The 23,760-nt window shown below is 36.2% G+C and overlaps 1 protein-coding gene across 3 annotated transcripts in view; it reads left to right on the top strand.

Annotated features, from left to right (window-relative positions):
- The window catches only part of mybbp1a (MYB binding protein (P160) 1a), a 57,080-nt gene that overhangs the window by 3,852 nt on the left and 29,468 nt on the right, over nucleotides 1–23,760 (top strand). For all 3 annotated transcript variants that reach the window (XR_012405747.1, XR_012405748.1, NM_001002042.2), the window contains 11 exon segments: nucleotides 1,104–1,199; nucleotides 1,291–1,374; nucleotides 3,776–3,850; nucleotides 3,938–4,045; nucleotides 7,209–7,399; nucleotides 10,008–10,175; nucleotides 10,375–10,492; nucleotides 14,415–14,704; nucleotides 19,826–19,936; nucleotides 20,031–20,156; nucleotides 23,283–23,489. Coding sequence is in view for 1 of the 3 variants with exons in the window: in NM_001002042.2 (NP_001002042.2) it covers nucleotides 1,104–1,199; nucleotides 1,291–1,374; nucleotides 3,776–3,850; nucleotides 3,938–4,045; nucleotides 7,209–7,399; nucleotides 10,008–10,175; nucleotides 10,375–10,492; nucleotides 14,415–14,704; nucleotides 19,826–19,936; nucleotides 20,031–20,156; nucleotides 23,283–23,489 (1,574 nt within the window). In the remaining 2 variants the exon portion in view is untranslated.

The following is a 23,760-nucleotide window of genomic DNA, read 5'->3' as shown; positions in this document are numbered from 1 at the left end:
TTTTATTTTGAAAAAAAAAAAAAAAGTCTTTTATTTTGAAAAATTACCATATTTTCTTGCTTACATTTAGTCACTTGAGCGCCCAAATTTTACCCACAAATAGTAAAATGAGTAAGAAACGGATGTCTTTAGAAAGTTTTTTTGCTAAGGGGAAAAAGACTAGGAATGTATTCGCAACCCATTCGTTAAAAAAATCAGGTGAATGCACGATGGCTGTGCAAGAAGATCAGCTGCTGGAGATCGCAAATAACGGCATATTACATCTTTTCTAGAGTTTGTTCAAGTTTGTTGTTTCCAATGGTGGTGTGCAGCTTGCACAACGCGCCTTCCAAACCCACCCAGTGAATGAATTCTGCGAGCGCACCGCAAGTCACGTGACAAGAATTGACCGATCAGCTTCAGTATGGGTTGCACACATTTTAGTAGACTAACTATCCCAGACAAACACAGAACACCCAAACCCTGCAGTGCTTTGCATTTTTTTCCATAAATTAAACTAGTATCAGAGCTGCAGTAATGAGGGAAAAAGAAACATTTGATGGTCGCCTGTGCTGTTGCTTTTATTTGAAACGTGACTCAAATCAGTCTTTAGGCTCGAGAGTCAGACTTGCTCCTGTTGATGTCCTCAATCTGGCAACCTGCGCTTGCATGTGTTTTGAACCAGGCGTGCAATACCTATTTCAACCACTGGGTGTCAAACTTGCATACTGCACCTTTACCAATTTTCTGAAATTATATTAAAAAGGTGAATGTCTGAATCTGCGAATGTAAAGCCAACATTACCCCAATCTTCCAGGGGCAGTTCCCACAAACCAAAAATGCTGTCATCATTTACTCATCCTCCACTTGTTCTCAACCTTGTAAGTTTCGTAATACAGTTAAACAAAAATGAAAACGTTCTGAAGAATGTTGGAGAAAATTGATGTCCGTAATTTTGTTTGTCTTTACTGTGGTCGTCATTTCATCAGAATGTCTTGTTTTGTGTTCAACAGAAGAAGGAAATTGTATTGACATTTGGAATGGTTTAAAATACCGGTTCCTTGCAGTCCTGACTGACAGACAAACAACTTACTCAGTGAATGTCTGTTTGTGTTGTGTTGTAGGCAGATGAGCTGAAGTACACACTGAAGAGACTAGTGGATGGTCTTTCTCACACAAGAGAAGACGCTCGATCAGGATACAGTGTTGCTCTCGCTCAGGTAACTTCAGAAAGTCAAGTCTTATCTTCATATTTCTACTTAATATGCTGCCTTTAGTTCTCTATCTTACTGTTGTTGTTTCTGTGTGAAGCTGCTGAGTGTATTTGAGGAGATCTCACTGAAATCCACACTGAACAGTGTAAAAGAAAAACACAACCTTCTGACCGCATCAAAGGTAAGGATTTCATATTAAACCAATATATATTTGTGAAGGGGTCATGAACTGCTCTTTTCTGCTCTTCTTCGAGGTCAAAGAATATTATAATATATTTATTATAAAGAATATTTTATATACATATATATATATATATATATATATATATATATATATATATATATATATATATATATATATATATATATATATATATTATAATAATCTCATTATCAAGATTTATACATTGAAAATGCGTAATAAGTGTAATGCAATTTTCTGTGATGTTTTAGCACCTCCCCTTTTATTTCAATTAAATTGTCTAATGTTGACCATTTAAGGTGAATCAAAACTTTTGATTGAAGTTTTGCAAAGTCTCAGCAAAAGCCATTCTTGTTATAGAGCAATTTTTTGATTTTGTGTCAGAGCGCCGTGTTTAGTGATTTCATATTAACCCTCATTTGTGTAATAAACAAACAAGTTGAGAATCAAAAGACACAAGAAAGAGAAACCAAATCAGAGCCGCACTATTCTTAAAGTGACAGCGTGCGGTATTCCTGCTGCTGCCGACTGTTTTTATTATTAATCAATAATAAAATCAAAAATACAGTGAAGATGCTTAAAGTACAGTTTAAACATAACAGATTTAATAACTCCTCTCTAAAAACTGATTTCTTTTATCTTTGCTATGATGACTACATTATATTTTACTAGATGTTTTTCAAGATACTCAGCTTACAGTGACATACAATGGCTTAATTAGGTTAAATAGACAAGTCATTGTATATCAGTAGTTTCTTCTGCAGACAATCAAACATATATATTGCTTAAAGGGGCTAATAATATCGAGCTATTAAAATAGGTTTCAAAATATTCAAACCTGCTTTTATTCTAGCTGAAACAAAACAAATAAGACTTTCTCCAGAAGAAAAAAATATTATAGGAAATACTGTAAAAAAAAAAACCCTCTTTAAACATCATTTGGGAAATATTTATATATAAAAATAAATTCACAGAAGGGCGAATAATTTTGACTTTAACTGATAATCGTTTTGAACAATTGTGATTACAATTATGACCAAAAATAATCGTGATTATGATTTTTCCCATAATCGAGCAGCCCTAGTTAGATTTCTACATTTAGCCTCATCAGCAACAGCAGCAGTAACAGTGAATTTTTCACAGTACTGAATATTTTACAATTTATTTTTATTCAGCAGATTATTTCTTCATTTAATTTTTGTAATCTGTGTTCTGTTTGTTAAAACCAAGAGTATCTTGCAGTGCTGTTTTTTTAATAAATGGAAAGCAAATTACATTCGTCTCCTTCCCTTTTTGGGTGATCCGAAAAATGGTCTGATCCGTGACTAAAAAACAATAATGTGATCCGCACTGTGAGATTTGTGATCTGGTACATCACTATTAATAAGCTATTAACTGTGGCCGTTGCCTCTATAACTAAAAAATACAAGTTTTCAATAGTAGTTATTAGGATAGTAGTTGGGTTTAGGTGTTGGGTAGGATTAGGGTTGTAGAATAAGGTCTTGCAGATTATGTACTTTGTAAGTAGTAATAAACAGCAAATATCTTAATAACAGATGGGTAACAAGCCACTAGTTAATAGTTAAAATTGTTACTAAAACTAAAGTGTTACCTTAAACTTTTGTGAAAGCTCGAGAGGACAGTTGTGTGTCCACCTATCTAAACTTCAGCATTTTAAGAAGCTGTACACACAGAATGCCTTTTTTCATTTCAATGTGCTACTTTTCACGAATTTCAATGTCTTGAATGAATCACAACTTTTTTTGCTTAAAATCAAGATCAGGATTTTCTCACAATTCTGTAGATGTAAAATAAAGGTTAATATGAGCGGGCTATTATTACTGTTAATTCTCAAACATATGCAAAAAAACAACAATAATAATAGTAGACTTGTGTGTAGGGCTACTGTTGGTTAAAATGCAATTTTTTTCATAGACTTGTAATTGTAGCCTTGGCTAGACTTTAAAAATGTCCATTAGAATACAACAGGCACACCCAAAGCCAACTTCCGGCAATACCGCGATGCGATTTAGTGAACATGTCGAGTATAAACCAGGCTTTGCACTCGCGCCTTGCATTTTTTTGAAGCGCTGCGTAAAGAGCACTTCAGTTTTTACTTGTGTAAACAAGACCTGAAGTGTGCAGTTTCAGAAAACCGCATGACTGAAGCAGTTCTAGGCAGGTTTTGAGCGCCATATCACTATAATTTTAGTTATTGCACAGTTAACTTAAATTACGTTACAACACAACAGAAGGCTTTGAATGTGATGCGTGAGCAACTAGTCCTACGCATAGCAGCAGATTGAGGACCAAAACCTGTCAGATGTCTTGACATACAGCAATGATGTTCACATCTGCTGTTCTTGAATTCCTTTGACAGAAACTCATTAGAAATGCAGTGTTTGGGAACTTCTTCGGGGTTCTTGCCCTCTCTCAGTCCACTCGTCTGCATAAGGTATGAGACACCCAGAATGCTGCACTGTTATTACATTGAATGGAGAAATGTTAGTGGATCATAATCATTGCTAATTTATTTTCCCAGGAGCCGCAGGTTATGCTGGAGTGTGTCCAGCTCCTGCAGAGTCTGTCCGAGTACAGAGAGCACCTCAGAGACCTGCCCAGAAAAACCATGGTGGATATTCTGTCAGAGGTGATTATTAATGGATTATTTTCTTTCAGATGAAGCTGCAAGGGTTTTACTTGTCAATTTAATATTGGTTTATTTTGCAGTTGACCTTAATAGCAGAGCAAACTACAGATGTACAGAAGTAATAATGTGCACATATGAATTTATATAATATTAGTGATACATTATTTTTATTCGTGATATTAAATATAAAAAGTCAATTAATAGTATTGTAATGTTAGTGCATATTAACTGTAAGGCAATTTATAGCATAGATTATATTTTATATTATATTATGCTTCAACTAACTCACTTGGAGTTATTCAGCAAAGGTTTGTCAGAGAAAGTTTTAGATTTTTTTTTTGTTGTGTATTAATGTAAAACAATCTTATGTAGTATAACTTGTGTGTTTGCTGGTTTTTATTCTATATAATAGGGGTGTGACCCTCCACTGGTCTCGCGGTTTGGTTCCGACTATGGCCCATTTCCACTGAGTGCTACGGTTTGGTTTGGTATGCTTTTATGTCCGTTTCCACTGTCAAAAGGCGTGCCAAACCATATCGTACCACTTTTCCGGCACCCTTTCGAAAGGGTACCAAACTTGAGAAAGGATACCAAAAGGCGGAGCTAGACGTGCAGCTGAATGCTATTGGTTTACAGAGATACGTCATTCGCTTGCGCAACAAGCCAGAATAAAAACGAAAGAGTCGCCATGTTTAAAATACACAGCCGAGAGATATTTTACAGCGTAAATATATATACATATAATAACGAGCCATGGTCAACCCGGGCTCAAACAAACCTTGTCGTCGTCTTGATGAACAGCCACAATGCCAAAAAGAAGAGCAGATTTACCCTGTGCCCCTTAGTTTTTTTACGAGCCTTTCTGAAGTGCGAGCGGTTTCGCTTTCTTACTTGTGCGAGCCGCGATTCTATATCTGAAATAACACACTTCTTGAGCTGATGATAATAACGTCCGTTTAATTTTTGACGTGCTTTTGAAACCCGAAGAGCAAGAAAACAAAGGAGAAGCCCGAAAAATCAACAAACGTGAAAATACCGCCATGTTTAACTATTATTATCATCATCATCTTTTGGACTAATATGAACTCAGGATGACGGAATGATTCTCTAACAGAGGCTACATGTGCTGCTGAAGATTACAGACACAGATGAGAGGTCTGCTCTGACTGTGGGCTATATTTTGTGTGTGTTTTTTAACCTAAATAAGTACTAAATGTATGATGTGTGTAGTTTTTCTGTAATTAATAACATATCAGAGACTGTAAGGGGCTATATGTGTTCATATACGTTGCATTTATTATAATAATAAAAAAATTAATTTATTAATTTATTTATTTAATATACAAACGTTACAGTAGACTATTTCGCACTGTCATTGATCTGCAGTTATAATCAAATCCTGTTGATAGAATAGTTCGTAATAAATATTTATACAGAAGTATTTATGTATATAAAGCATCTGTTTTGTGAGAAGTCCCTCTCATATGATATGCGAGCGACCCCTACTGCTTTACTGTAGACATTTTCTCTAGCAAAAATGATGTCGACTGAAACTGTCATACACCACACCCACCAAAAGGGTACCCTTGGTAGTGGAAACGCAAGCCTGATATAGGTGACCCGTACCGACCCGAACCGTACCGTACTGTACCAGTCAGTGGAAACGAGCCATTATCGTGCCAGCAATTAGTTTCATTTCAATATCATGTTGCATTGACTTTGCTTTCTATAAACAATTTGATATTTTACTTAGAAACATAACATGATTTATTAATATATCTATGTTTATATATTATTTGAAAAGCAAATAAATTATTTAAAGCAAATAAACAAATGTAAATATTATCCTGCTTATTTTTTGAGCGTTGTTGAGCAAGTTGATTAACAATGGAAGATCAAGTTGCATGTGGTGTGGCTTTGCTCCACCTAATTGTCCAATGTGTCCATATGTCTGAAATATGCTAAAGCAGCAATACTGTTTTGTATTGTTGCATGATATTCACGCTTTTTTTTTTAAGGATAAATATCTATATATATATATATATATATATAACTTTAATGCACATCCGTAACTCGCCAGTAACTTGTTAGAAAACATTGTAAATAATTGAAAATCTGGCGTCCGCAATAATCAAACCCCTGGGAACAACTGTGGTCGGAACCAAAGTTCACAGTGACCGTGTTCTCTAAAACTCCTCTCAAGAGGTGGACTTCTTCATTCTGATTGGTTGCCGACGAACCGCGTCATTGCTCATTACCATAAAGTTAACTTGATTTCAACTCTACTCGACGCCCACTCTGGCGAAGACGCGCCGCGCTGCTCCTCACCGCTTATCGCTGCCAGCTCTCATTAAAAATGAACGACTTCTGGCTACTTTGACTCTCTCGCCACTTTTGGTGTGAACGTACGGTTATCTGCTTTATAAGTAGTTGTAGCGTTTTAATTACTCGCGGCCTCCTCCCTCGACATAGTAAGCTACCGCCATATAAAGCATTTGTGATTAAATGATGTCAGTACATAATAACCGGTTATAACTATTATTGAACCGATACCGAATTGGTGCAAAGAAGAAACAATTAATTTTGACAACCCTAGTATGTAATTTACTTTTTATTATTTTATTTTTTATGATTGTTTTGCTATTAAAATGGCCAGAGTTGCTGACATGCATTTAAAAAACGCATAAAACAAAGTACGTTTTTTTTCCCTAATTGTAGGACACAAAATGTGTATAAAAATAATAAATCACAAGCAATGTAAAACCAAGTGTTTTAAATGTATTCAAACAATAATACAATTATTTAATTAACACAAATGATTTTAAAAAAAAATGCTACTTCTGTTATTTGTGGTTAGATGACTCGTGGATACATTTGTACTGATCTCAATTTATTAATTTGAAAATATAAATAAAATTAGGATTACATCTAAATCTCTATTGTATTACATTATTGATGATTGTGACACAAATATACAATATTGCTTTTTGTATTTTGCATTGTTGTAGAGTTGATTCTCTTGATGGCAATGCTATTACTAATAAGGTTGTATTCATTTGTTACTAGTAGTATAAACTTTAATTACAAAGTTAAGGCAGTAATAATGCAGTAATAATGACATTTCAGTATTTACTGGTGTAATATTTGCTCATGTGTTGTGCAGACGTCGCAAGATGTGTTCGAAGAGGTACTGTTCAGTGCTCTTCAGTCTGACCTGACGTCGGCCCTCAAGAGCCCTGAGCAGCTGGAGCTCCTCCTGGTGGCCCTGCAGAAGTTCCCCTCCGTCCTCAAACCCAAAAAACTCAAGAAGCTTCTGGGAACCACAGCAGTCATTACCAAACAGAACATGCCCAGGTGAGTGTGTCTGAGTATCAAAAGTTGAAAATCAAAAGAGATGTGAAAGTGAAACCATAAATCAGAACCGCAGTGCTCTTTAAAGTGACAGCGCACAATATTTCTGCTGCCGGCTGTTTTAATCATTAATCAAACAACTAAAGGAGAAAATCCCTCACTGCTCTTGAATGAAGGACTGCTGTAGATAAAATAAAAAAATTCTTCAGTAAAGATGCTTGAAGCACAGTTTGTTTCATATTTTTATTCTATTATATTTATTTCCCTTTCCTTATTTACAGGGAGGACAATAACTGTATCTAAACAGTTGAAGTCAGAATTATTAGCCCTCCTGAATTTTTAGCGAGCCTTTCCCCCCCCAATTTCTGTTTAATGGAAAGAAGATTTTTTTTCAACACATTTCTAAACATAATAGTTTTAATCACTCATTTCTAATAACTGATTTTTTTTTATCTTTGCTATGATAACAGTACATCATATTTTACAAGAAATTCTTCAAGATACTGGCATTCAACGTAACCCCTAAAGACCGATACAGCCGCACGCGGCTAAAAATAAGTATTGCTCTTAAATGTTTAATAACTTCTGATCCACTGATCCGATCCGTACAATTCAAAGATTGGTATAAAAAGAGAGTCTCAGCTTTCCATCGCTGCAAAACATTACATTCACGGACCTTTGGAGGCTCCGGAATCAGTGTGGTTACGTCATCACATTTTGACAACGCTGATTTGACAAAGGAACGCTCGTGGCCTTGTGTCTTCGGACAAACCAGACATGATGCATTGTCCCTCCTTCATGCCCAGATTAGTTCAAACTCGCTCTCTCTCAACCAATAAGCATAGGTTTCGCTTTGTGGACCAGCAATCAGCAATTTGAACAACCCGAAATGAGAATAGGCTGTACATTTACACACGGCTAAATAAAACGCAAAAAAAAGCTTTGCAGTGCGTGAAATAATTCTCATACTAAGTACTTTTGCATACACAACAGCACAAAAACGTGACAAAACAGTGAAACAGCAAAGACGAAGTGCTGGTCCTGCTGTTTTCAAAGGACGCAAATGACGGTGCGACTGTTAGTCTGCAACGCAAAAGTTGAGAAGCAGCAGGGTCGACACCATATCCATGCTGGCACATAATACCTAAGGATGGTCCATATTGAATCTAGTTTAGTTATTTTACTATTTATAGTATAGTAAATATTAATATCTAATTTTTTACTGAGGCTTTGCACCATGTTTATTTGGACTTTGACTCATTATTTCTTATTTTTTGTTTGTTCATTGTAAGTGGTGTTGTTTATGGTAACTGAAAATATATTATTTGGAAAAAGTCAAATTTGCTTCAGTGTTCTGTTATTTTGTAACAATCTTTCTGTTTAGTTCATACCCAGAACTTTTGGGCAAATACATTTCAGTAAATAAATCCACAAATTTTTTCCCCACTGAAAAACGCCTTAGAATAACATTGAAATAAATTGCTATAACTTGCTTAGGGAATGGTGGATGTACACAAATTTATTTTGCAAGTATAAAACATCATAGCGTGTAATTCTAAAGAAAAAAAAAAACAAACTTCGTGAGGTTTTCTTTGTAAAAACTAGAAATTGCCACTGGACCAAAAAAAAGTTTTAGACTGGACCTTTAAATGATACAGATTGAAGCTTTAGGTTCTCCTGTTTAAAATAGTATATGACACTTGAGGCTTACTGCTAAAATAACAATAAAACTGCTTTAAAAAAATAAAACAGTTAGGCCCATTAGGTGCCCACAAAATACCTCTAGGTCTTTCTCCAGAAGAAAAAACATTGTAGGAAATACTGTGAAAATTTGGGAAAATTAGATGAAAAAAAAAATCAGAGGAGGCTGAATAATTTTGACTTCAGCAGTAATCGTTTTGAATAATCGTGATTACAATTATGAACAAAATAATCGTGATTTATGATTTTTCCCATAATCGAGCAGCCCTACTTTGCATGGAATATTCACATTTCTTTAGATTAATTACCTCAGACAAACACAGGTCACCCAAACACCCAGTGCTTTTTACATTTCCTCCATAAATCAAACTGAGAAAACTGTTGGTCATTGAGCAACAACAAAGGAACGCGAGTACAAAGCATGTTGAAAATGCTTAAGGAAGCAACACGTTTTCCACACGCTTTGAGACACAATATATGACTGACTTATAAATTACCTGGTTCTGCGATACATCAGCCTTCCGCTATGCAAATAATCCCACACCATAGATGTTGACTTTTTTGGCACCAAGTCCTCCTGTGCTGAACTCATCATCCCCATTCATGCAGCCTATTCAGCGTCCTGTTTAGGCGCGCTGCATTATGATTGGTGAAAATAGCATATTGCAGGAAAATCATACTGTAAGGCGATTTAGAAATCTCGATTTCGATATGATTTCAATTAATCGCACGACCCTACTGCTGTGATATAAAAGTATAAATACTGTAAAATACCTCTATTCGACTGAAAGAAGTTCGTTGAAAGAATTTAGTCAACATAATTAGTTTAGTTGAAATGACTTTAGATGTGTTACCTGTATTTTGTGTGCCTTTATTATTTTATTGATGTTTTTTTTATGTGCTTTGCCAGACTGGTGGAGGTTTTAAAGACTGCTGCCCGGTCTGTGAAGAAGGAGAACATTCTGCCTGCGGTGGCGCTGGATTTACTGCAGGTTTCTCTGCGAGAGGACAACTTTGAGATGTTCTGGACTGATGCCATCATTACGGGCATGATGTCGGAGATGCCTGGACCCACACAGTGAGTTTTACCTCTGGAGACCAGCTTTAACCTTAACGTTTGTGCGGTTAGAGTGTAACCTGCTGGTTTAGTGTGTAATTTTCAGCTAGCCATGGCAGGATGATACTACATAATGACTTTTTTTATTGAGTAACTCTGTATGAAGACTTCAGAATACAGTTGTGACCTTAATGCACGTCTTTCTGTCTGAATCTGTCAGTTATCTGAGTTTCCGTCTGCTGGGAGCGTCTCTGCCGCTGCTGTCCATTCCTCAGCTTCAGTTTGTGCTGTCCGGTGATGTGATGAGACAATACGGTGAACACACGATGTCTGCTCAGGTCTGTCTGTCACACATTTTAATCTTTAATGTTTCAGCTAATGAAGGTTAAAGGTCCCATGGAATTGAAATAAAGCTTTTTAGATGTTAGTTTCAGTGTTTTAGGATATCTATAAGCTAGTGTGCTCCAAAACAGTGACAATTCACATTTACAAGATATAAAACTAATTTAAACATCGCAGCTTGCAGTTTGTCACCGGCTAAATAGATCAACGGTTTTGATGTCACCTCATACTTGACAAATTAAATGCTCTCTAGTATCTGATATGCCCCGCCCTCTTCAAGACGCTTCTCGTTTGCTTCTCATTTGATGCGTTTGAGCTCAGCCAATCTCACTGGCAAAGCTGTGAAAAACAAAACGCTATTGGCTGTTTTTTAAAAAAATGGGAGGAGCTACACTATGTCCTACCCTCTCTTTGTGTTTCAGTTGAGATTCCGTCAAACATCCAATAAAAATGCACATTTCAAAGCATTTCATGGGGCATATAAATTAGACCGAATACTGCACGTGTTTAAGAAGACATGTATTGAGTAAATTAGTTAATGACAATATATGGTATGGGGTAGGGATGTAACGGTATTGTAAATACCGTCATATCGCAATATTAATTTTTTTCGATATTACCGTAGTCGCATGACTCGGTAAAACTATAGGTCTTCTGAGAAAATTTGCTCAGGCGAATGAAGCGAACGGGAGGTACCGGAAACTACAATTCCCATAAGCCCAGGCTTGGCCATAATCCCTTGCGGTCTGTTGTCGCTACAGATCCAGTAATGCGGAAATGGAGTGTGCTGCTAGAAGCGGGGATGAAAAAGCGCTGGAAAACCCTAAAGCGGGTGTTGTCGCCGCGCGCGTACTGAATAGTGGTGTTGTCGCGCGAGTTCTTATCAGCTGTGTTGTCGCGCGCGTACTGTAAAGCGGGGACGGAGGGTATGTCGCGTCGCGGGGGCACTTTTGATCATTTTGGAAGGGCACTTTCTATCCAAGACTAAAAAGGGCATGTGCACTGCACAGGTTGAGCCCTATGTGTGCACATGCCTGCAAGTTGGGGAATACGACTAATAGCAGTCATGGGGACTGCAGAAACACAGCACACTGTTCAGATTGATGCAGACATGAGATCTCTATCTCACTCATGGTTTGTCCTCTCAAGTGGGGAAAGACAATGCACAACGTTACCCACTGCTGTCAACCTGGGCCAAGTCATATCTCTCTTGTCCCAGAAACCTCAGTCCCAAATGAGAGGGTTTTTTTCTGTTGCAGGGGACATTGTAAATGCCCAGAGATACCAGCTTTTACCAGATTATAGTTATAAGATAATTTTCCTTTAAACCCATCTCTATCTAAGTGAGTGAGTGATTAAATGTTGAATGTGATGAGTTTTCAACACTACTAAATTGAAGCTTAATTTTTTTTACATGGTTTAATATTTTTTTGTTATTAAAATTTAAGTTCCTGTTTCAAAGCTTACAGATAGATGGCTAATTTGTATGTCATTGACACTTTTGGCACTTTTTTGGAGTATTTTCATAAGTTTTGTTTTTTCCTGTAAATGATTCAATAAATACCGTACCGTGACATTAATACCGAGGTATTACCGTACCGTGAAATTCTGATACCGTTACATCCCTAGTATGGGGCGAAGCAGTGGCGCAGTAGGTATTGCTGTCGCCTCACAGCAAGAAAGTCACTGGTTCGAGAATTTCACCCTTTTTTATGATTTAATATTAATATTATGGTTCTTCTGAGTGTGCCAGTTTAGGTTCAGTTCAAAACACAATTCAGATTTGTTTATTAAAATGTGTTCAAAGGTGTCATTTTGGGTGCGTGTACACAGCTCGCTGTTTTAGGGGTGTGTTGCTTCACATGAAAATTAGTTTCAAATTCCTGCCCAACATAACAAGAGGGCGGAGCCCCGCTCTGTTTTTGGCAGCAGACAGAGAGAAGCAACATGAGTGGCGAAACTGGCGAGTGGCTATCAATGTTGGAAGTCTACTAGCCACAGTGGCTGGTGTTTAAATAAGTTAATGTCAAGCCCTGAGTAAAACTATTCACCTAAAACAGGTTATGTTTATCAAAATGCTTGAATATAAAAATGTTTAATTGAAGCCAAAACGCTCAAGACTAATGCAAGCATATTTATTGAAAGGGGAAGAAAAACCTATTTGTGACTTGTGTAAGAATTTTTTTGACGATAAAACATATTTTAATAGACTGTGTATTTTTAAATGATATTAAAGAACGTTTTTATTCGGGAAAAATTTTAAGTGAAATGTTTGAAAAGGGGGCATCACGGTGGCGCAGTGGGTAGCACGATCACCTCACAGCAAGAACGTCGCTGGTTCGAGCCTCGGCTTGGTCATATGGCATTTCAGTGTGGAGTTTGCATGTTCTCCCCATTTTCATGTGGGTATTTCTCCGGGTGCTCTGGTTTCCCCCACAGTCCAAAGACATGCGCTATAGGTAAATTGGGTGAGCTAAATTGTCTGTTGTGATTGGGTGTTTCCCAGTGATTGGTTGCAGCTGGAAAGGCATCCACTACGTAAACATATGCTGGATGTTTGATGGTTTGAAGTTGATGGTTCATTCCACTGTGGCGACCCCGGATTAATAAAGGCGAAAAGAAAATGAATGAATGTTTGAAAAGGTGCCTTCTGGAGCAGTTTTAGAATATTTATCTTTAATCTAACTAAAATATTACATATAACTCTTCAGTGTTGTTATTTTAATGTTTTTTGTTGTTGTTTTTTTACAATGCATGTTTGTTAAGAAACTGATATGATTATATACTGTATATTTAGAATATGTTTTTTGCCATGAATATAGCCAATGCTGCTGACATGACATTAAAACCTAAATAATTAAATCAATTGAAGCCAAAAAAGGCCAAGTTTCGCTCAAATTGAGTTTATTTTTGCCGTATGTAAAAAAATAAAAATAATATATATATATATATATATATATACACACATATATATATATATATATATATATATATATATATATATATATATATATATATATATATATATATATATATATTTACCTATATACTTATAAGTATAATATATACCTATAAATGTAATATATTTATTTTTATAATATAGTATAACATCATATAATATTTGTTTATAAATAAAGGTTTAAACAAGCTTTTCATACAAAGATTTTAGCGAAAATGTCAGACAGGTGTGCCCTCAAAAATTGTTTGGAGAAAGAAGTGGGCCCCACAGTGAAAAAGGTTGAGAACCAATGCTTTAATATGTTTTGTGTTTTAGTCAACTGCACAGAGCAGCATTAAAACTGAAGCCTATAATGTGTTTATTCCGATAAAACAGAGCCTCATGATCACGAGCTGAAGAACAGGAAGTGCTGGACTGAGGCACAATAAAAGCTCTGCTGATTTCATGCTGCATCTCGTTTGTTCTCAGCAATTGCTTCTGCAGAAATCATGTTGATGAGCAAATGCTGAAGTCTCATAGAATGTATTGAAGACCACAACTCCCCTCAGTCCACATTCAGTCAGGCCGTCATCAAAATCAGACTTTGCGTTGGCGCAATAGCCTAGTGGTTAGCGCGCCGACATATGGTGTAATAGCACGTCAGGACATTTCCCTACCCCCTCTCTCTCCCACTTTGCTTCCTGTCTCAATACTGTCCTATCTAATAAAGGCAAAAAGGCCAAAAATAAATCTTAAAAAAAAGGACTTTATGAATACGCACCCTCTAGTGGTGAACATTACATACTGTGCCTTTAAGCAGCATAAAGTGACGTAATTAAATAGCTATTTCATGCATCGTTTAATTAGAAAAGTACTTTTGAATACTAATTACATGATTAAATAAATAATTACTTTGTTGGAAGTACCTTATCCAACGGTGGTCACAACATTGCCTGTTTATTCTGCATTTCTCCCTTCAGATGCCAGACAGATTCAAGTTTGCTCCAGAAATGGCGGGGTATGTCGGGGAGTTCATGCAGAGCTGCACAGACCCTGATAAACAGCTGGTCGTGGTGCTCGGCTTCACACAGCTCACTAACCAGGGTAATCCTGTGGTCCCGTCCTACTGGAAGGCCCTGGAGAACATGCATCCGTCTGCGGTGCAGCGGTACGTGGACTGGCTGATTGAGGCCTTCTGCAAACCCCAGCTGGAGAACTGCCTGGACTTCAGCACACGCAGACAGAAAGGAAACCAGGAGGCAGCAGTAGAGTGAGTTTATGATGTGTTTTTACTGTAAAGACGTCAAGATTTGAGGTTTTGTTTTAAAAATGCAAACTTTCACTAACTTTGGCAACGCCAGTCATTATTTAATAATGTTAGGATTTTTATATGGAGGCCATTTTATTTTTAAATGATTAAAATATTTAGTTTTTGATTGCTAAATGAGCTGTCGGCACTGATAGCCCAGTGGTTAGTATGCTGACATGTAGCACAACAGCACTCTGAGTGCCCGAAGTTTGAATCTCAGCTCGTGGACCTTTTCCTGATCCTATTCCCCCTCAATGCCAACATTTTTTTTTTGCAATTAATTATTATTATTTTTATTATTTTTTTTAATTAAGCAGCTACTTTACATGGCGTGACATCCAGTATAATCTGCTGGTTTTAAACATACAGCATAATAATGGAATCCAGTTATGTAAACAATCATAGCATTACCTTTATCTCAACCCAAATAGACCCCACAAACAAAAAATAGGAAACAATTATGCGAATGAATGAAAGAATAAAAAATAATGTTTTATTTTTATAGTTTTGTATCGTAATTGTACATTTTGTTTAGTGTTTATGTTTGCGAGTGAAGCAGAATTGAAATGTTTCTTTTAAATGTTTTGCTCATTATGTTTGTTTATTTTAGTTCTATTCACCTTATTCTCCGCCGACGAGTGGGCGCTGCCATTTGAAACTTTTTGGCTTGAGACTTCCGATCTCATTCACTTCCAGTCATTTTTTGACGTTAAAAACTGCTCAGTACGCTGCTTGATGTTGCAAATTGATATTTGCTTATTATATTATTCTACTTGGTCTGTATAGTCATGCAAACACTTGTTTGTAGAGCAAGTAGTTTGACAGTTTTCTGCCGTTTATTATTCCTAGTCATTTCTCCCATAGGCGACTGAATCGGAAGTTCTAAGACAATCGCGAAAACAGGCGCACTTCAGCATTTTAGAATTAGGTCAATATGAATATACAGGGTTTTCGCAGGGTCTTAACAAGTCTAAAATGTAAAAATCGAAATCTTAAGTTTCGATAAACATGAAATAGCCAATCAGCTTATTGGTGTGCGCGGCGAATGTGACGTCATCACTGTTTTTGCGGTGGTTCACTTTGGGCGCACGCGACACGAAATCTGTATTTCATGGAGAATTTTTTTGACACGAATTTGGAGCACATGAAATGTTTTGAGACATGAGCGAACAGTTTGTGCAGCGCCACCTTTCATTTGAGTTGAATATGAATCACTTTTTTCTGAAATAGGTATGACTGTACAGACGTCTTTATGATACGTTCATGCGTGTTCATAGGGCTAACCCAGGGGTGATAGCGTTCCGGCACCACGCCGGATTTCCGGCGTACTGTGGCTGCGGGGAAAAAAAAAAAATCAGGTTCACGGATATTGATCTGTCATTTCTCTAGATTCACAGAATTCACTCACTGCTGAAAGCGCCGGATTGGTTTTTATTAAGTGCCATTTTGTGTGCTCGTGAATCATCTTTTGAGTGTAGACGCCATGTAAATAAAAGAATGTGTAATTTAGAGAGCTTTATAAATTATAACGGATCTTTGTGAGATCTCTATGAACTAAGATTAGTGACGCTTTTTAGTGATAATAAGAGGAGCGTGCTTTGCACTTTCCAGGCTATAATCCATTCAGAATTTGTATGAAACTTTCGTTTTCGGCACATATACGCTGATATGTTTTGGGAATGACATCTGCATATTTACGCTGGGTTTATTCTCGAAATAACGGTGAAGCAATAGACGGGACAAAAATATATTTCCCCCTTCTCCTTAAACAACTTAGTGTTTCAGCTATGAAATAGTTCAGTTTTGTATGTAGCCTAATGGCAAAGTGTTTATATTTAGTTTCGTTTTTTATTCAGCTTATTTAGAAAAACGTTTGGAGCATTTTTTATTCGTTAAAAATAAGTTTTTTTTAACGAACAGCGCCCAGCGGAAGACCATCATTGTCTGTTTGATCAGTTTGCCTTCTCAGATCATCACGACTTGCCTAAAATAAAATATATAAAACAGTTCAAGTATAAAACAATGGTAGCTTAAACGTTAAAGAATGTGTGCTATTAGGTGCATAGTTTGCTTATAAAAAGCTTGCAGGACATCGAGGCGCCAGAGCAATCACTTGCATTTTTTCAGTGGGAGCAATTTAAAGTTATCTGTCATTTTTGCTCACAAAGTACGAGTAATACATCAAAAAACGTTACAGCGTTTTTATAAAATAAAGAAAACCAAAATTATGCGCTTTCTGTCGATTCACAGTAGCAGTTTTAACATGGAGTGACATGACATCTGACGTACAGATGACACTGGCACATGTGTAGTGACACTTCCGGTGGCACGTCCGGATTTCTGCTGTCATGTGTCACTCGCTAGTGGCATGTGTAGTGACCTGTGTCACTCAGAGTGTCGCGCTGCATGTCACTGCAGTGACATCGACACCCGGCGAAGCTTAAGACATTAATTAACACGAGCAAAACCATATTTAATCATTACGCGACTTTTAACCTAATTTATCGCGTCGCAAGTTAGTTTATTTGCTGAGCTACTCCACGATGTTTTAATTTAAACGCATTTATTTTATGTGTTCGTAGTCATACTTCCGTACGTAATATAGTCATTTGACAGTACATGTCAGTCAAATTTATTGTGGCATGCTTATGTATGGGAGGGGTTACACTTATCTGTTGTACTGTATATTATTGCATCCTGGCAGTTCCTTTGTTCCCTACAATACGGACTTCTCTATGTTTTTAATTCATTCATTTATTTTATTATTTAACTTATTTTCATTTTAAGGTATTTTAAATAATATCCTTTAAAAAGTTATAATAAAATGCATGTTGAAAACTCATAACATATATGCATGTAAGATAACAGGTGTCATTTGCCTAATGATTTTTAAATATTAAAGCAAAGAGACTTAAAGATTAATGTGCTTATAACGTGCTTATACTGACACCTACTGGCACATGTCACAAGATCACTGACACTGGCATGTGTCACTGACATTACTGGCATGTGTCTAAAAAGAGCCACTTGACAATAATGATGATCAGGGTTACACATATGCTGTTAATATATTTGGGCCCAGGGGCCCACAAGTTATGTGTTAAAAGTGCGTTGCATACATAGTACCCCCACCCCTACTCACCTCAGGGGCAAGGAAAAAAAGTTCAGGCTCAGGAATTTTTTCCACTATCAGCCCTGTAACCAGATGTACAATAATTCTTTGCTAGAAATTGCAACAGTTTGGAAAAACCTGAGGCATAAGTTTGTTAAAATCAAAAGAGCCCATGGCAAAAGTGGAGACCCAGGTACACGTATACAGAACACGTTTCTCCACCATTCATAGGTTTTTCACTCATGTTTAAATTACAATTTAGAATTTAAAACAATTTAATAGTTACAAAACTATAATTAAGGAACAAATTATTTCTTTGATAACTGGATAAGAATATTTGAACCTATCAGTTTACAAGATACTGATGCCCTGTTTTACTAGGCTTTATTGTTGATAATGGTTGGACGATTATTGCCTTTTTAGCTTATAAGCAGGCCCACACGGAATCTGCGCGTGCAGAATTCAGCAGATTTTCCGCAGAATTCCACAGATTTTTGGGCTTTCATTAATTCTGTTTATTTATTTGAGTAAATGTGTAAATCAGAATTTATTCAGTTTTTATTCAGTAATTTATTACTTTTTATTTAATATAGTAAGGTTTTAGTTATGATACTCCGCTGAATACTCCCAAAATAATTCCGCAGAAATCCGCAGATTTTTACCAAAATTCTCCGCAGAAATAGCAAAAAATGTCCGCAGATTCCTTCTGGCCCTGCTTATAAGTAGATGACAGAAACTAGCCAGACAGTAATGTGTGAATTAAGTTGGCAAAATAATAAAAAAAAACGTCAGTATTAGTAAGTGTACTTTATTATTTTTTTTTGCTTTTATTCTTTCCATAAAAAAATATAATTTTAGAGCAACCTATTAATATTTAACTTTTAATAGGGAGAACTGTTCAAGATATATACAAAAGCAAGTGATGCATCAAAGTTTGATTTAAAAAATCTAGAATGGTTATAAAAATCTTTATAATCAATATAATAGATTATAAAAATAATTAGTTTGTTTGGACTAAAATAATTAGTCTGTTTGAGGTGCACACGCAGTCAGCGGAGGTGCGGTATGTGGCGCCAGGCGAAAGTATTTATCGGCCTTAGGATGTTTGTTTGTTTTTTCTGTAGTTCAATGATGCATCTAACCTGTCTTCAATACTGTTCAATTTGAATACATTTATTCTGCCACTAATTGTATGATTTTGCATTTTCTCTTGATGTGTATGCACGTTTTTGATATTGTGGTACAGGTCTTAAATTTAACACTTAATGGTCTAAAAAAGGTCTTAAAGTCTTAAATTTCACATTATGATATCTGCAGAAACCCTGCTATGATAAAATGTATGAATATATTTTCATCAAATAATAATAAAAAATTCTGGGCGCACTTGGCCAAAAAAAACAAAAATGCTCTGTAATGGTTATAATTATTATTTATTTTATAAAAAGATATAAGGTAATTTAAGTTGTACTTGTATATAATAACTAATTACCCTTAAGCACCAAAAGCCATTTAAATTAATAGTTTTTTTGCACAGAGCTTTCTGCGTTCAGTGTGAAAACCACTTGACTTAATATGATATCAATAAAGGGAGAGTAAAACCAGCACACTAAACACTAAAATTTTTTTTTGGCTGATTTTTATTTATACATTTTTAATTTTGGTGGTTTCCTTGTAAAAACCAATACTAAATAATTATATGGTTTAATAAATAAACATAATAAATTTGCTGTGTTTTTTTCCATCATATAAATGATTACTTGGGGTCCAGTACAAAAAATCTTTATTATTACGAAATATATTGTAGGAAATTTCAGAACCCAAACCAGGAGACTCCTGATAGAGTTTTGAATGAAAGCAAAACCAAAGAAAATAACTTTTTAGTTATATGTATTATTGTTAATTTGAAACTTGATTACATACATTTGTATTCCCCACAGTACATTCACGCTTCGTTTTATGTCATGCTTTAGGAGTGAGAGCTGTGTGTCCAGATTTCGTAAATGGATCATTCCTCGTCTCACTTTCATTGTGGAAAACCAACAGATTAAAAAACAGGAGGCTCTTGTCATGAAGGTGGTCAGGTAACTCATCTTTATATTTCTCTCTACATGACCTCTATGGCTGCTATAATATTGTAAACCAATGGCATTGTGACACTGTGTCCTTCTCCTGCAGGTTTATTTTCTTCCATGCCTTCTTTGAGGTGAAAAAACCCACCTCAGAAATCCCAGAAACCACACAGGCTCTATCAGTACCCATCAATCAGCAAACACGTACCGCCGTCGTTTCAGGCTTCTACAGGTCTGAGTTTGGTTAATAATTTTGTTCATCTCTTTCAATTATTTTTAAAATTTGATTTTAAATTAAATCAAAAAGTGTCCTCAGAATATGTTGAAATGACATTTACCTTAACATATCTCATGGATTGTTCATTATACACTGGTGTCCATCCCGGTTAAAAGTGACCGAAGACCTGTAACGTCATTTTTTTTTTTTTTTTTTAGGAAAATCTTTCTATTTTTTTATTAAGCTTATAGAGTGGATTTTGTTTTAAACAGTAATATTTATGGAGTAAATATAGGGCAATGAAACTCCCCCGTCTCAGCAGGGTATTTTCAGACTTATAGTTTGGAAAAAGTCAGGAAAGTGGGTGAGTCCAGCTCTGTTTAGATGGGAGTGTTGGGGGAGGGAAAGAAAAAAAATTGCATAAATATGGGAGTTTCTGTTTGGGCATGCGCTGATTTTCACAGGGGCAAAACAAACGCAGACGAGAAAGACGTCTTATTATTTATTATTTAAACTGTGTCTTAAGAATGTTTAGATTGTTTTATTAGCAGTGGTGTTTATATAGGTGATTTATTTGCAAGTGTTCACATGATAATCTGGCCTACGACTTTGAAATTCTGTGACTATTTATAGGACTTTTGTTCTGTACTCTGTACAGGAAGATTTTTATCAATTTATCAATATCATTTAATTTATTCAAACTTACTCTAATTATAGCTACAGAAACATTTCTTAGTTTGTAGTTTAGTTAGGCCCAATCCTAATTCTGCCCCTTACCCCATACCCCTCGTTTTGCGTGTTAACGTGAAGGGGTAGCGGTGTCCCAATTCTCTTTATTTTGATGGCGTAGAGCTAAGGGGGAGGGCTAGATAGCTCTCGAAAGAGATCTTTCAGGACCACACTCAAAACCAAGGGGTAAGAAAATTTCCCAGAATATATAACCACAGCTGCTGCAAAGCTGCACCCAGAAGTCTGGAGATGCATAAATTAGTTTTTTTTTTTTTTTGTAATTATTACGAATTTTTTAAGACAAAATTGTTTTTATATATTCATAACTGTGTTCGTGTTTTACAGTCATGCTTAAATAAAAAAACGCTAAAATTAATTACGCTAAATTTTGCTAACTATAATCCATAATAGTACTCCTGTTTAGCAGTCCCACAACATTCTGACACTCGAATACCCTGTCAGAAAAGTCTAGGGGCTGGGAATGAGCTTTTGACAGTGTCTGCTATAATGTTAATGTTGTTTTTTTGCCACATTAGATTGTTATGATAACTTAATATATGCCTTTAGTGATTTCCTGAAGATAAATGACAAAAAGTAACACAACTGGAATCACTCCAGCAGTTGCGATCATCTGATCTTATATGAAGCAAGAGATTGCAATAGTGTGAAGGTGCTGTATTTCTGTCCCATTTTTTAGGGGTAAATTTTGAAGCCCTTCCCCTTCACACTTTGTTTGAAAGGGGAAGGGGTACAAAAATAGAGTTGGATTTATAATTATTTGTATGTTAATTGCTAGTAACACATTAAAAAGACACAATCATGTACCATATTAATAAGTTGAAGTTAATTAAAACGTAAAAAAAGGACAACATTTTATTAGTTGTTAACATTTAATAACCAAAACATTTTATTTTTATTTTTTATATATTAATATGTTATTACTCACCGTAAATTTAAATGCATTAAGTTTTAAAAATGAGATTTTATTATAAAATGTTCATTGTACTTGGTTGTCATTTTGCAATTTAATTTGCTTGACTTTTATTTACTTCTAACATGTACTCTCAACGGCCACTTTATTAGGTACACCTTACTAGTACCGGCTTGGACTCTCTTTTGCCTTCAGAACTGCCTTAATCCTTCGTACTGGAATTATTCCTCAGATATTTTGGTCCATATTGACATGATGGCATCACACCGTTGCTGCAAATTAGTTGGCTGCAGATACATGATGCGAATCTCCCGTTCCACCACATCCCAAAGGTGCTCAATTGGATTGAGATTTGGTGACTGTGGAGGCCATTTTAGTGCAGTGAACTCATTGTCATGTTCAAGAAACCAGTCTGAGATTATTTGATTTCTGACATGGCGTGTTATGCTGCTGGAAGTGACTATCAGAAGATGGGTACACTGTGGTCATAAAGGCAAAAACATGGTCACCAACAATACTGTTGCGTTGACACAATTCTTTGACACTGTTCTTTGGCACAAAGAAAAAATCCCCCACACCATTACACCACCACGCCAGCCTGAACCGTTGATACAAGGCAGGATGGATCTAAACTTTGATGTTGTTGATGCCAAATTCTTAACCTACCATCTGAATGTCACAGCAGAAATCGAGACTCATCAGACCAGGCAACATTTCTCCAATCTTCTATTGTTCAATTTTGATGAGCCTGTGTGAATTGTAGCCTCAGTTTCCTGTTCTTAGCTGGCAGGAGTGGCACCCGGTGTGGTCTTCTGCTGCTGTAGTGCTGTGCGTTCAGAGATGCTCTTCTGCATACCACTTACTGGATATTTTCTATTTTTCTGACAATTCTCTGTAAACCCTAGAAATGGTTGTGCGTGAAAATCCCAGTAGATCAGCCGTTTCTGAAATATTCAGAAACTATTTGGCACCATCAACCATGCCACGTTCAAAGTCTCTTAAATCCCCTTTCTTCCCCATTCTGATGCTCAATTTGAACTGCAGCAGATCGTCTTGACCATGTCTACATGCCTAAATGCATTGAGTTGCCGCCATGTGATTGGCTGATTAAAAATGTATGTTAACGAGCAGTTGGACAGGTGTACCTAATAAAGTGGCCAGTAATTGTATTTATAATACCACAGCACTCAAAGTATTTTTTTTTTTTTATTAAACCTGTTAAACTAACCTTTATTGGCATAAGTTTTGTTTATTAAACCTGTTAAACTAATCCTTTTTGGCATCAATATTGTTATAATACCGTATTTCATGATAAAAGCTTTTAGCAATTAATGGCAACAAGAAAATCTGACACCGGCTAAAACCTTGTCATAATATTTCCTCCTTCAAGGATATAAAACAAACCCATGTGGACAAAAAGCCAGTTGTCAGAAGAAAAAATAATAAATCCACTTTATTAGTGTATCTGTCGTCTTATTCAGTCTCCTACAGGCCCTAAACTCAATGATGGTGTTGGGAGAATCAGTGGAGGTGCAGGGGTTGAACTTCAGGAGGATTGTGGGAGTTCAAGCAGACGGAAGCATGTGGATCTACAGTGTGTTTCAGTTCGCCTCCATGCTGCTCAACCAGAACAAATATGTCAAGAGTCTTCAGAGCTTCAGTCCAGAGCAGAGACAGGGCTGGGACAGGTGAACATTCCTGCAAAACACAACAGAAGCATGACGCTTTCCCCACATTATCACCTGTTAAATGTCAAAGTGAAAAAAGTAGGGCTTTGTGATTAATTGAAGACAATTTTCATGCACATTTTGTCAGTAAAGCTAGTTCTAGTAAACTTCCCACAGGTGCTTTCTTATGGAGCAGCATTTACTACACAGAGCTCTAGTTCACTGGCAAGCTACACAAAGTCATGTTTAAAATTAAAGTCAATTTAATAAGCAGATAACGGCATTGAGATAA

Source organism: Danio rerio, chromosome 5, assembly GCF_049306965.1.
Source record: "Danio rerio strain Tuebingen ecotype United States chromosome 5, GRCz12tu, whole genome shotgun sequence".
Lineage (NCBI taxonomy): Eukaryota > Metazoa > Chordata > Actinopteri > Cypriniformes > Danionidae > Danio > Danio rerio.
Note: the sequence above shows the minus strand (reverse complement) of the source record. Positions and strands in the feature narration are given on the sequence as shown.